Here is a 14,655-nt window from a genome sequence, read left to right as displayed (position 1 = left end):
CCTATTAAAAACATAAAATAGTGGTGTTAACATGATACTGATGTATGTTCATTTCTTTTTCATCCAGACTCTATGAAGTCTATGTGCATGGCTGAAGGCTGGCCATCGCTGGACAACAGAACGATGAGAAGGAAGCTGGCTCTCAAGATTTGCAATGCTGGAAAAGGACTAAAGAAAACTCTGAATCTAAAAACAAACCTTGACGTTGCTGGCTTTCATTAAGCCTTTTTATTCTTTTTGCAGTATTCTGACATTTTTCCCCCTCTTGAACAGTGTCCTGGACTTTCTTTATGTTCTCTTGTTCAGTATCCTGGCTCCTATGGGGCCAAAGGTGTGTTTTAGAGCAATAAAATTACACGTAAAGACATCCCCTTTGATGCTTTTTCATTTAACCATTACTTTTTTCAGTCTTTTGCCACTGGCCAGCTTCAGATAATGCTCTGTACCTCAAAGTAAGGCAAGTCCCAGTGAGTCAGGAGTATGGGAGTAGCTGCACAAGTTCTCTGAATGCAAAGTAAAACATTGTTGAAGCCACTACTTTTGTATGCATATGGTATTTCTACAGCACAAAGCTAGCCAAAAGGAATGTTTCTGAGATTTATTTTGTACAGTGCCCGCATCACACGGTAGACTTTTAAAAAGTAATCTTTCCAGAGCAGAAGAATATTGATCTTATAATTAGGACCAGATTTATGGAAGTATTGTATTTGGTTTGCTTATGTTTTATAATGCTGACGTGATGCAAAATCTTTTCAGGATTTATAAACGAAAGCAAATTGGTATTTGGTACAACACTCATTCACAGTGGGAAAAGTTTTCAGGTTTTTCTAGGCATAGTATTTTTTGTACTGCAAGGGGGCCCTTCCAGTACAAAACCTAAGCTAGACTCTCGCAGACACCTTTGCACCATAGTGCAAATGTGTGTGCATGGTGCTCGACTGCCTAATGGTGCAAGGGAGAGGGGTAGACATGGCACTTTCCTGCTCTCACCCTGTGATGCAACGCAGCAAATTTGGGTGTTGCGCTTCGTTAAGTGACACTTTGGCATTGCAAAAAATTCATGGTATTGTATAAAGAAGGCATATTGCACCCAAGAGGCCTGTTTTTGACAGGAAGGTTCATTGAGGAGGTGATCCTCTAAATATTTCCCTTCCAGCAAATCCATATTCCTAAACTAATAGTGGGACCCTGCAAGGGAATACTGGCAGTCGGCTAATGTGCTTGTAACATGGAATTTTTAAGGTGTAATCTAGCCCGTAATTATTTATTAGTGATCCACAGCCACTCTAATTTATTAATTAAATTACCTAGGAGCTATCTACACTTGGCCTGACGTTTGAATAAAATCCTGCAAGAGTATTTCATAACCATTTTAAAGACCTTATGTAGTCATTGTCTAGTAATCCATGCTCATTCTTTAGTTGTCCTAATATAATCCTAAATAATCTATGCTCATTTTTGAGTTAGCATTAAATCATCCTGGAGTAATCCACACTCATCCTGAAATTATCATGGGATCATTTCAGAGTAATCAACTTCCATCCTAAAGCGGTAATAGGATCATCCAGGAATAATCCACAATCATCCTTAAATTGTCTGGAGCCCATCCTGGAGTAATTCACACTCATCCCAAAGTTGTCAATTAGTATTCGTGGAGTTGTACAAGGTAATCACTCCCTGCCAGTGGAAGTCATCTGGACATCATCCTAGAGTAGTTTTTGTGATTACAGTACAAGTCATCCCATTTAAATATTTTCCCCTATAGGCATACTTCAGGATGGTTTGGGATGACGTCCCCAGATAATTACAGGAATAGCTCAGCTGAAGTCATCAGATGGCTTCAAAATGACTCCAGGATGATCTTCCTTTTTGACCAGGGCGCTTTCCCGAGTATTTATGGCAGGAGTTCAAAGGGCTTAGACGCAAAAGCCGGGGGACGGAGCTGGTATATAGGTATACCTGAGAGTAGGAGGTGTAAACTAGTAAGTGGGGAAGACCGCACGTACGCATATGAGAAGGGGAGTCACTTTATCTTTTGAGATTCTAATAACATTACGATGTGTATACTATTTTTTGATCTCACTTTATCATTAGTACACTATCGTCCATCCTCCCCCTGAGACACGCAGGTTCTGCCCAAGTTGGATAAGAGAATACCATGTTTGCATGTCTGTGAAACGTATGTTTGATTTTTATTGCGAATGAAACAATATAGTTCAGCGATGCATATATAAACTTGGCAAATGACAACATCGGTATGAGCAAATGCCAGTTAATAATGTTGAATGTGATGTGCAAAAAATGGGACTACATTAACCTTGGAATCATTCACTGGTCACCGCAATAATGTTGATGATGATTATGACTTTTTAATTCCTTATTTAATTCTTGCTATATTATAAGTAGGGCTCCCGGTTTTATGGTATTTATTTTTTTGCCATTTCCGTCTGTATTTATCCATATTTATTTTTGGGGTATTTTTTCAGTATTTATCCGCATTTATTTTTGCCACAACCAAAAGACCGACACTACAGCTATTATTTTTCCACATTTATTTCAGTCCCAAAAAATACATGTGCAACTGCTTGTACACGGACACAAGAGCTGAGGGTTTGTCAACTGTGTATTCACCATGGATCGACTGACCATCCAACTATTCAATCATTTATACAACACTTCAGATATGGCTTCAAACAGTGAATATAATTCGCCATGTGATTAAATGAAAGAGGGAAGTTTTGGGGGGGTTTGAGGGTAAAAGCACTGCTGCATTTGTTTTGTCTGTGTTACTGAAGCTTGCACTGCAACCATCTGGCTATGGCTACCCTTTGCCTTTTGAAAACCTTGTACTGTTGGTGCCCATGCATTCCTTTCTTCTGTGGGCAAATTGTCTGACATTAAAAAAGACAAATGTACTGCCGGTGGCAACCAGCGTTCAATGTTGCTTACTATTTTCTGATGTAATTTCGAGCTTTTAAGCCCCTTTTTGGTGGGACAATATCCCACACGAAGTGTCGGTTCACAGGTGCGTTGCACAACCAATATACCACCAAACAAGGCGTCTGGACTTTTAACGAACAGAACAAAAGCTCTAAAAATATCAACTAGCACGTCCCCTCGGAAACATCTGATCATTAGTTCACTCTGGTGAATTAAAGGTCATGGAATTGTCTTTTCTTAATCCTGCTATCTTGTATTTCCATGGCAAAGCGGCCCTGTGCGTTTCCCGAACTCTGGACGCCCAGTGTCTGAGGAAGCATTAATAGCCATGCATGTTAATGATCAGGTAGTAATGGTGAACACAACAGGCAGGATGTGGACTGAGCGTCATTTTAAGGGCCAGACGAACACAACTATTAAATGTATCATCTTGACTATTTGATAGCACAGCTCGCAGAATACAATGCACAATCCCTGAGCTGCAGTTATCCTAATCCGTCACATCAATGATCGTTAATTGCTGTTCTAAACAAACAAAAAAAACGATACGAACCCCCCTGGTGCTGCCGGTACATACGGCGTGGGGGGCCGGAGCCAGAGTCCGAGGCTGCAGTGGGACAGACAGTGTCAGGAGCGTCATTCAAGGGTTAGTGTGCTGGGTTGCTGTGAGGCCGCCATTTATCTGTACCCTGAGGCCACAGAAATACACTTACCTTGCGAAATAGCGACGGGCTGGCGCAGAGCTCACTCGAGCAGCGGAGCCCTGGAGATAACAAATTCAAAAGAAGGGCTGGGGCAGCAAGAAAAGGAACAGGGGCGTGGCAACTCTGGGCAGAAGCACGGCAGCGCGGCAAAATTTACTAGTATTTTGCTGTTTCTAAATATAAATACAGACAACGGAAGAATAGTTTTCCGTCTGTATTTATATGTAAAAATCCGTTTAAACGGAAAACCGGGAGCCCTAATTATAAGGAGGTGCACAATACGCAAATTGGGTGGTTTGATTCAGTTGGGTTGAGAATGGTGATCAACCACGCATGACTTTGAAAAGTGTGCTCTAACATGAATTGATGCCGCGCTTCATGACTATAATTGAAGTTCAATGTCTAGTCTTTATGTTTCTTTTTCTCTTGCTTTTTCTTTTCTCTTCTCTCCAAATAGGTGGAATTTTTTACAAAAGAAGGTAGGAGGATAATTATTCTCCTTATTGTGATGGAAGCTATTACAAAGAATATTTTGTGATTATTGTCAAAAACCTTTTGGCTTTTTGAAGATGATGAAGGGGACAGCTATCTGTACCTTCTAAGAATCTAAATTATAGGTCAACTCCATTTTTCCAGGGAGGGAACATTCTCTTTTTTCAAAGCCCTGACGAAAGCCCTTGACCATTTTTGGCATTACAAATGGGCAGAAACATGTTGGCTAACCTTTAGGGTCTTAGGACCATAAAACTCCAAAAAAGACCCAATATTTTTCTTTTTTAATATCCATTGCATCCCCGCGAATAAAGGGATACCTGGGGAAACAATAGGATTTTTAATCTTTAATCTCCCTGGCCATATATCTCCTAAGAGCTCCCTGAAAGACGGTTGAGCCCACCCGGACCTTTAGGAGTCCGGGTGAACCTGATGATGAAGCATGACACCATTAGGGTGTGTGAGGGTTAAATAATAAAAGGAAAAAAAAATGTCCTTGTCCACGACAGCGGAATACATCACAAATAGGAGAATTAGAGGATGATAGAGTCAATCTTTGGTGTGGATACAGTAGTGTGGAAAAGTATATACTAAGGAGGAGGTATCCATACATTTATCCTCCTTACTCCTTACGGCATCAGTGGAATCCTCTACTGAAACCTAGTGGTTATAGACAGTGTGCCCTTACCTTAGTGCCCTCACACACCCCAAAGGATGGCATGCTTCATCATTGGGCTGTGCTCCCTGTTTGGCCGGCCCTGCAATGCCCTACGGGTCCCCCAAAGGGTCAGTTTATCGGAGATCTTTTGAATAATAAAGCCGTAAGGGTGTGTGCGGGTCTGAGTGGGAGTGGCGTTCTAGTGTGAAGTTAAAAGATGGCTGGAGGGGGAACTAGCAGATTTAATAGGGAATAACCCCTCTGTCATCATTGTCATCAATAAAAACCTGAAGGTTGTGCTGCTTGGAGGTGATAATCGCCCCTGGTAGCTAGGCAGGTGTTATGTCTATATTGGGCATGTTGAAGGTCGACATGTTTCGCACAGATCATGGTCTCAGGAGGAGATCCTTTGCGCTACTTCAGGACCAATTTAAAGAGTGCAGTTAGTGCTAGTGCAGTGTGGTGGCCTGTCAATTAATCGAAGTGCCACTTGCTAGAGTAATGTAATCTATACAATAGAATGCAACTTGGGTGCGCACAGCTGAAGGACGTGCAGAGCGGGGGCTATGAGCAAATGGAGGTTTGGATGCAAGGTCTGCAACCAACCCCTACTGCACACTTTGGGCACTGGACCTTAGGTGAGAGGGGGAGTAAGTTCTTGGCTTTCCCGTGGCTAGAGTGTTTGGTGCAGTGTGAATTGCGATCCTGACGCTTCTGTGTGATTTTTACTCCTCATTTTTACGCCGCAATTCTTTTAACAAATCTGCTGCTACTTGTTTTAATTACCTGATGAAATGTTTTATAAAATTGAGCACTTACTTGCACTCACGCACCACTCATCACCGGAATCCCGGTGTGACGATCTAGGCCGCCATCTCGGGAAGGGCACGCTCTAGTAGTTGGGGGCATTTACCTTTAAAACATGCGCGCTGCGCGGACGCAAGCGCCTTAGGTGAGAGGGGGAGTCAGTTCTTGGCTTTTCCGTGGCTGGAGTGTTTGGTGCAGTGTGAATTGTGATCCTGACGCTTCTGTGTGATTTTTACTCCTCATTATTACGCCACAATTCCTTTAACAAATCTGCTGCTACTTGTTTTAATTGCCTGATGACATTTTTTAAACATTGAGCACTTACTTGCACTCACGCACCACGAATCACCGGAATCCCAGTGGGACGATCTAGGCCGCCATCTCGGGAAGGGAGCGCTCTAGTAGTTGGGGGCATTTGCCTTTAAAACATGCGTGCTGCGCGTATGCGCAGCGGGCGCACCGCTGACGTGCCGAGGCGCGCCTAAGGCAGGCCGTCTGCTCCCGTCAGCGGCCCGGAAGCAGCCAGCCATGCTGCCCGTTCCCTGCTGGACGCAATTTCGGTACGCAGAATCTGGAGTCGTGAGGAATTGAGATCGATTGGGGCATCATTGAGTAAGTGCAGCCATGTGTGGGCAGTGTTGGAAAATGTTTCTAGCATCTGTCCGACCTGCAGGTATCATTTTAACCACAATGTGGACGCGATTTCCATACCCAGCCTTATTCCTTCCACCCCTTTGCCTGTGCAATGTATTCAAGCTGCTCTGATTAACGCGCGGTCCATGGCTAAACTTGCTTCTGACATCTTTGAGCTATTGGTAGATAACAAGCTAGACCTGTTATTTATATCAGAGACCTGGCTCAATGAGTGCTCAGCCCCGGTCATTGCCTTGGCTATCCCTGCAGGGTTTAAAATCACTAGGGCCCGCAAAACAGGCAAAGGAGGTGGGGTGGCGGTAGTTTTCAGGGATAATTGGACTCTCACTCTGGGACAGTCACGGGACAATAGGGAGGGGGAAGTGCTGGATTTCTCCCTTACCATTTCTCCTAATTTTTTACTGGGAGCCACACTTGTATATCGTACCCCCGGGCCCCCAAACGCCTTTTTAAAAGCTTTGGATGAAGCCATTGTGCCCAGAGCTTTGCACTATTCTAATTATCTACTGCTCTGTGACTTTAATATTCACTTTGACTGTAGAGAGGCTTCTGAGACATGTGCTTTTAATGAGTCCTTGGATCTTGCCCAGCTGACTCAATAGATTAACTCCCCTTCCCATAGTGGGGGTCATACCATTGATAGGGTCTGCTCCAACTTTCCGTTAGTTGTACAGGATTCTCTCCCTGTCTCTTGGTCCGATCATTTTTTAATTCAATTCTCTTGGACCATTAAGCCATCCTATTCTGCTACAAAGACTTTGGTGGCAAAACCGCCTCCTCGCATTGAGCCTGACGCCTTTGGTAGACCCCTGGCGGATACCCGCCCTGGTACCTTAGTGGGTCTGTCGGAGGCAGTCGGGGGATTCAATAACTGGCTGTCTAGAGCAGTGGAGCATTTTTCCACACCCCTGGGTCATAAAAGAGCGAGAAAATCCCCGTCCCAACCCTGGTTCTCTAAGGATCTAAAAGACCTAAAAAATCCTGTAAAAAACTAGAACGCTGTTGGAGACTGGCCTACTGTCCGCTAGCTAAAATTCCACTCAGGAAAGCCCTGCACAACTATTATTCCATGGTCAAGTTGGCCAAAGGCCACTTTTTTGCGGAGCACATTGCTCAATCAAAAAATAATTCAAAGGAAATCTTTGCAATTGTACAAAGCTTCCTGAATCCATGCGCAGAACAGATGGCCTCGCCTGGCTCTAACGACTGGTGTGAGCAGCTTTCGGGTTTTTTTATTGATAAAATCCAAGCCATTCAGGATAGCTTCGGGACTGCTACCCAACGGCAGGCGACCTATGTGCTTCAGACGGCTGTAGACTTTGATCCAGCCCGCCCCTGTATGGCTGCGTTTACTCCCACTCCGCTGTCAGATACTCTGGCTATACTTAAATCGCTCAAATCAAGCTCTCCTTCGGACCCCTGATGAGCTAGGTGATTGGTGGCGGTGGCTGAGGTGGTCAACTCTGAAGTCAACAAAATTGTCAATCTGTCCCTCATTGACGCCACTGTTCCATCTGACTGGAAGCAGGCAAAACTCCTCCCTTTGTTGAAAAAGTCCTCACTTAACCCTGCTACCTCGGCTAGCTACTGCCCAATCTCACTCCTCCCGGCGGTGGCTAAGGTGTGTGAGAAGGCTGCTCACAAACAGCTCTCTGAGTTTGTTGAGAGCTCTGGCGCCCTCCACCCCACTCAGTCGGGCTTTAGGGCCTCTCATAGCACTGAGACGGCCCTAGTTGAGGTGTCGGAGGCTATTAGAGAGTGCCTGGATGCTGACGGCAGAGCGGCTCTGGTGTTACTAGACCTCTCTGCCGCATTCGACACCGTGCCACACCGTCAACTTTTGGCACGGCTGTCCCACATTGGCATCTCTGGCCAGGCATGGGAGTGGACTAAATCTTTGCTTGCCAACAGAACACAGCAAGTCTGGCTGCCGCCCTTCGCCTCATCTCCATGAAGCCTGACAACAGGGGTTCCCCAGGGCTCAACATTCTGTTCAATGTCTATATGACGCCCCTTATTTATTTTGCAGAAGAGCTGGGGGCTAAGATCATAGCCTATGCCGATGATACCCAGCTCCTCTTCGAGTGGAAGAAAACTGATTTCTCCCCAGTTATCGCCAAAAACTGTCTGGCGGAAGTGTTTAAATGACTAGCGCAGGTCCAATTAAAATTCAATGAAGAAAAATCAGAGGTGCTTCTTTATGGATCCTTCCCCCCACATTTTAGAGAAGACATCTGGCCGGTGGGCTACCCCATGCCTAAATCTATGGGGAGCCCAGCAAAACATTTGGGGGTATGGGTCAGCGAGGAATTGAGATTTTTGCCCAGATCAATAGGCTGGCCGGTGTGTGCTTTGGCACACTGAAACGCCTCTAGAAGTTTCTGCCACTTTTGCCCAGAGTGGCCAAAGAAATGGTGACCCATGCCCTCATCCTCTCACGTCTGGACTACGCCAATGCTTGTACATTGGTCTCCCGGCATATCAGCTAAAAAAGCTGCAGATTGTCCAGAACGTGGCGGCCAGAGCCTTACTGGGTATTCCGGGAAGGTCCAGTGCGAGGCAGCTTCTACGGGATCTGCATTTGGCTCTCGGTTGACCAACTTATTCTGTTCAAAGCTCTTACACTTGCCCATGGTGCGCTTTACAAGGCTGGGCCTCAGTATCTCAGAAGTCGGTTCACGTTTTATGTGCTGCCCCAACATCTACGTTCCACAGGTCAATGCCTCGCTCTTGTTCCCAGGTACCGCCTGGTAAGAATGGGAGGCAGCTCCCTCTCCGTCAGAGCAGCCATGGCTTGGAATGCCCTGCCCTTTGAACTGCGGAACACCGGCGACCTCAGGCTGTTCAAAAAACACTTGAAAATTCTGTTATTCAAGTAATCTTCCAGCCTAGTCCGCCCCTCTCTGCCTCCACCATTTGGCTTCCGCGCCGGGACACTTCCAAGTAGCCGTGCACGCTATAAATTGAGGATAACATAACTGGTGAGGGGTTGGGCAGGACAGCTGCACACAAAGTGTTGAGTGCAGGGCCTGGTCAAAGGCCAGACCCTTAAACCAGCCCCCATGATGCATGGCCAAAGGCTGTTCGCAGTGAAGGTGGGGGTCGTCCGCCCTCAGTTATTTTGGGCTCAGGGCTAGTGCATATGGTCCACAGCTATGTGCAGTAAAGGGTAGCTGGCCACAGGGGAATTGGGTGCAGGGCCTGGCAAGATGACAGGCCTTGCAACTAACTCTCCAATGTGCACAGCCACAGCGTTGTGCACTGGCTTTGTAGACAAAGTCTGTGTGTAGTGCACAAGGTTATATAGTTGGTGTGTGAGTCCAGCATTGCAGTAGCAGGGTCAGCTGTATCTTTCCTAAGCATAATGGCCTTCAGCAGGCCCCTAGCCTGGCTCGATGTTGTGGGGGACATGGCCCAAGGAAGAACTGCATCATAATAGAGGTCATGGCTGGACAGTGGCCTTGTTCTCTTCCATAACATCTTTTAAAACAAACACTGTCAAAGCCAACAGGTCTCACCTACAAGAGTTATTGGCTTTTTTGAAAGTTTTTTTAAAAAGTGCTTTGACATGACCAGCGCTGGCTGAATAATGGCACTTTTTAAAAATTGCTGGCGGGGCAGTAGGAGGTAACACCATGGAAGGGAAGGTATGTGGGGTGCACCGCTGCAAGCGATTCAGCTCACTTGAGCCGATTAATGGAAGATTGAGAGGCACATGCTGCCTTACTGGAGCATCTCCAATGCCTGAAGTGTGTTGCCTACGCAGAAAAACATATGCTGAGGGGGGCAAAGCTGGTCACCTACTGGTGTGGCTCATCCTTCCTCCCCTCCCCCACCCCCCTAACACACAACACCCCATCATGGTAATTAGAAATCAAGAGGGTATTGTAGTTCACATGCAGAAAGACATTAACGAAGCGTTCAGAGACAACTGTGCCTACTTATATTCTGTACCACCTGATAGATTAGCCTTTATCACTGATGATTTCATAGACACTATTCCCACCCCCCAATTGCCACGCACAGTAGCGAAGGGGCTGGTGGCCCCAATATCAGAGCAAGAAATCCGACAGCCCTTCTGTACCCTCGCGAAGAATAAAACACCTGGTACTGATGGTCTACCCATAGCATTCTATGCTGCATATGAAACTCTTTCATACCCAGGCTGCTTACGTTTTATAATGCGGTGAAGGCTCTTGGACAACTTCCAACCACAACTTACAAAGCAGTGGTCACTTCTGTTTCTAAGCCTGGCATGACTAGGTAGATTTATCTTCCTAAAGGCAACTTTCAATTCTGAAACTGATTACAAGATTCTTAATATAATCATGGCAAAAAGGATGCTCCCCTTACTCCTGGAGTTTGCTTACAAAGACCAAAATGGTTTCATCCCATGATCAAATAAATCCCCCAACATTAGAAAATTCTATCACATTTTTTAAAAAGCCACTGTGGACTGGCCTGACTGACCCTTAATAGCCATTGACCTCAAACTAGCCTTCGACACATAAGATTGGTCGTACCTCATGCAAGACCTTCGAGCCTTCAGCATTGGAGAGCAGCTAGTTGACTGAATCCAGCTCCTCTACGCTGCACTAACAGGCAGGGCTAAAACCAGGGAACCCATTTCAGACTGTTACACTGTAGGCAGGGTCATTAGACAGAGTGCCCACTATCCCCTTTCTGTTTTCTCAAGCCATAAAACCCCTGGCTATATGATATGGGGAACAGGGATGGTCCTGTGGGATTCATCGAGTCAAAGTATTCCAAGCTACATCCTAATATACCAACAACATCCTTTTTTATGTCAGTGACATAACTGCTGACCTTAACTCTATAACGGACAGTTTCATAGACTGTCTGGTCTGCATGTCCACCCCACAAAGTCACAGGTCTTCCCTCTGTGAGTCACATCTCGTGTGTGGCAGATAGCCCTGGGAAGACAGCCATTGCAGTGGGTGCTCCACACCTTCCGTAACCTGGAAATGAATATATACCACACTTGAGATGATTTGTTGGATGGGAATCTGAGAAGGGCAGTGAGCATTCTTGAAGACTCAAACACCTTCTGAATACCGCTGCTTCAAGCTATACCTGGCCGAGAAGCAATAGTGAAAATTGTAATGCTCCCTCATCTTTTGTATTATTTTGCATATCTCTCTTTGTTAATTCCATCGAGGTATTTTTAACAAATGGACTCAGTCTTGGTGGATCTTATTTGGGGCTGCAGACGATGCAGAGTAAGCCACGCTGAAATTACCACCATATTTAGGAGGCCATCTGGCTCTTGATTTCCATAGCTACTTCTTTGCAGACCAACTTTAGTAGGCGTACTACTGGGCAATGGGTCATCATATGAGTGAGACCGCAATGACTGACGCAATGACTGCAGAGCAGATCCAAAATGGGAATCTATATGCCATTCTATTACCAGGCTCGAAATCCCCGAAAGAGCTCCTGGCCCTAGTTCGGACGGCAGTCTAACACTGAGGTGTTGTCTTCAATATACACATCCGATGCTCCTTTACGTAACATCGCTCCCACTGAGGGGCCTACTCACCATCTACACTGCACGGGACCTGTATGTTGATGGGGCTATTGACTTTCACTGAGTAGCTGGAGCTTGGAGTAGGATAGCTTCTGCTGTATGGTAAAATTACACTTTTGATTAGAGGGTAGAGAGCTGTGCAATGCCGATTGAACAGAACCCTGCACGCATCCTGTTCTGTAAACCTTACACACAATGGGGAACAGACTCAGATTGATCATGTGGCTTTACAAAGCCATCCTTTAACACATTGGAGTGTCACTCCAGTCTCTTATAGACTGTTTATACAGTTGTGTTTGTACAGGTATATGTGTTTCAATGTGGGTGAATATGCCGGTTTTGTAGTCTTTGTGATGGTGTGTGATTGAGTGTATGGGGTGTGTTTGTGTGAGTAGCTGTGTGTGCCAGTGGGTATGTGTGTGAGGTGGTTGTATGACATTACTACGAATGCATTTACCACGCAGGCCTTTACCATGCATTGCCTTTATCACACAAGTCTTCACCACGCATATGCCACTCCAACACATGACTTTACCACGGAATGGTAAGTATATATCAGGTAAGTAAAACCCCTTATATATTACCTACTGGCGGTCACCAGTAGGTAGTTATAGTTAGGACCTAATTTCCATAGGAAAAGTGTTTTTTGATCTTTGGCGCCGTTTGACGAATCTTTGTGAACTTTTCAAAACTAATGTGGCACTCCGGTCAGCTCCTGTCTTGAAAGTTTCGGGGTGATTCGTCAAGCGGGGGCTGAGAAAAAAGGGGGTACCAAAACGTGTCGAATTGCTGAATGGAATTACACCAAATTTGGCAGAGAGGTATCTCTTGGTTCAGAGTGCACTCTTTGCTTTAAATGGTGTAATTCTGTTCAATAGTTTTTGAGAAATTCAAAAATAAAAAGCAAACGATATCTGGCTGCCACGGTGGATCAGCGAACCCTCCTGAGCATTAGCTTTATTTTGATTAGCTGCCAACACTCCAAACCAAAAAGTGTTGGCAGCCATCTTGTGACTCGGTTTAACCGAGTCACAAGAAAAAAAGTCAAAGAACAAGATAAGGGGGACAAAATAAAGCATTAAAATAAGAACATTACCTTCGCCGGGATTCGTGGACCCTTTGTGAAACCCACCATAAATGTTAAAAAAACAAAGCACGGTCTCTTGCGCTTTGTTCTCTAGAAGCCTCCGGGGGCAATGCAGATTTATAATGCGGGGGCCCGCACAGCCCCGAGGACCTCCACCTCCCCGGAGCTTGTAAAAAGAAACATGTGGTGGGCTCCTGCCCCACTACGCTGCCCCGGGGACCACCACCTCCTGGGGCATTTCTGTAATATGGGTGGGGGGCATCGAGGGCCCCCCAAGCCCTGGGGACCACCACCTCCCCGGGGCTGCAAAAAATTAAAAGTAGTTGGGGGGGGGGGGGGGGGGTGGGAGTCACAGCAAATACTCAGCTTCCAGCAAGCGAGAGCTGTGAAAATGCTCCCGCTTTCTAGTAGCTGAACTTTCATCTGTTTCCCTGCCCTCTATCAAGGGAGTAGGGAAACAGACGCAGAATTGCTCTGCAGACAGGGAGCTGCCTTTTCAGCAGCTCCCTGTCTGTCAGAGCAATGCTAGCTCTCACAGGAGGATAGGAGCCGCCAGGGACCGCATGGGTCTTGAGGCTCCCTTCTCTGGTCCCATTGCAGACTGGGTGCACTCAGAAGATGACAGAAGGCTGGGGAGCAGGAGTGGCCCCAGATAGTCTGGGTGGGTCAGGAACGGGCTGAATAGACCTGGGCTGCGATTGGGGAAGGGGGAGGAGATTTCCTTGCACCTCAAAGGGCCTGGTCTGCCTCTGACCATGCCGTCTCCACCTCCTGCCAGGAAGTTACACCAGAGAAGGCAGAACTGGTTCTGGCTGGACACAGACACTCTCTGTCTAAGACTTCAAAGGATTTTGGTATATAAATATTGGGGCCCAGACCCCTGACTTTTAGAACTCTTTTGGATCAAGAAGACTGCCAAGAAGAAGAGCTGGAGAAGATGTGAGGAGGAACTACCACTTTGCTGTGTTAGCCTGCAGTGGCTGCTTCTGTCTTGGGCAGTGAAAGGACTGGACTGAACTTTCTGCAATCTACTGTTGTGAGTTTCTCCAAGGGTTTGAGGTAGAGCTTGCCCCCTGTTCAAGAAGTCTCAGGAACAGCAAAGACTTCAAGCTCTTCTGCCCTTGCACTGGGGACTGTGTGTTTTGTACTGCAACAGAGGAAAAAGCAACCCGGTGCCGTCTACAACGCCGCTGCTGACTCCGTGTCCTGAAGGCACTGCAGAGGGCACCGTAGCCCTGGTCTCACCAACGACGCCTGCTGATGCCGCCACTGAGCCGCTGCTCGCACAGGGACCTGTGGGCACCGCACTCCACACTGCCTCGCTTCATGACGATGCCTTGGTATCCCCGACGATGACGCTCCATGCCGAAATCTACGCCGTTGCTTGCACCGTGGTTCGAGGGCACCGCTCATAAAGTTACACAATGCACCACCCTCATCCCTCACTGCAGCCTTGGCCTACCGACGCCGGCACCATCGACTCCAGTTCGTCAGCCGACGACAGCGCTTCAGCAACGACGACGCCGCTGCTTGCACCGTGACCTGCCTGCACCCTGACGAGCACTGCCTTCACCTCACATCACGACCCTGGTCTCACCGACGACGCCATCTGATGCCACCACTGAGCTGCTGCTCGCACCATGACCTGAAGGCACCACATGCCGCACCGCTGCACTTCGCACCGCAGCAGCCGACGCCTGCCGACGCCAGCGCTCCTGACTTCAACAGAGGGGAGTTCGACCTGCAACGCGTGTGACTTCAAGGG

At 46.8% G+C, this 14,655-nt stretch overlaps 1 protein-coding gene and 1 long non-coding RNA gene across 2 annotated transcripts in view; both read left to right on the top strand.

The window, feature by feature from the left end:
* LOC146871228 (uncharacterized) overlaps positions 1-357 on the top strand; it is a 250,280-nt gene extending 249,923 nt beyond the window's left edge. The window contains exon 3 of the mRNA XM_085599737.1: positions 68-357. Within this exon, the coding sequence (XP_085455863.1) occupies positions 68-222 (155 nt within the window). The 3' untranslated portion in view covers positions 223-357. The remainder of the gene's footprint in view (positions 1-67) is intronic.
* A 5,751-nt stretch (positions 358-6,108) lies between these two features.
* LOC146871227 (uncharacterized) overlaps positions 6,109-14,655 on the top strand; it is a 41,385-nt gene continuing 32,838 nt past the window's right edge. Inside the window, exon 1 of the long non-coding RNA XR_014959525.1 lies at positions 6,109-6,213. This is a non-coding gene — a long non-coding RNA (uncharacterized LOC146871227). The remainder of the gene's footprint in view (positions 6,214-14,655) is intronic.

Source organism: Triturus cristatus, chromosome 1_1 (assembly GCF_964204655.1).
Source record: "Triturus cristatus chromosome 1_1, aTriCri1.1, whole genome shotgun sequence".
NCBI classification, from domain to species: domain Eukaryota; kingdom Metazoa; phylum Chordata; class Amphibia; order Caudata; family Salamandridae; genus Triturus; species Triturus cristatus.
This window is presented reverse-complemented; position numbering and strand designations above follow the sequence as displayed.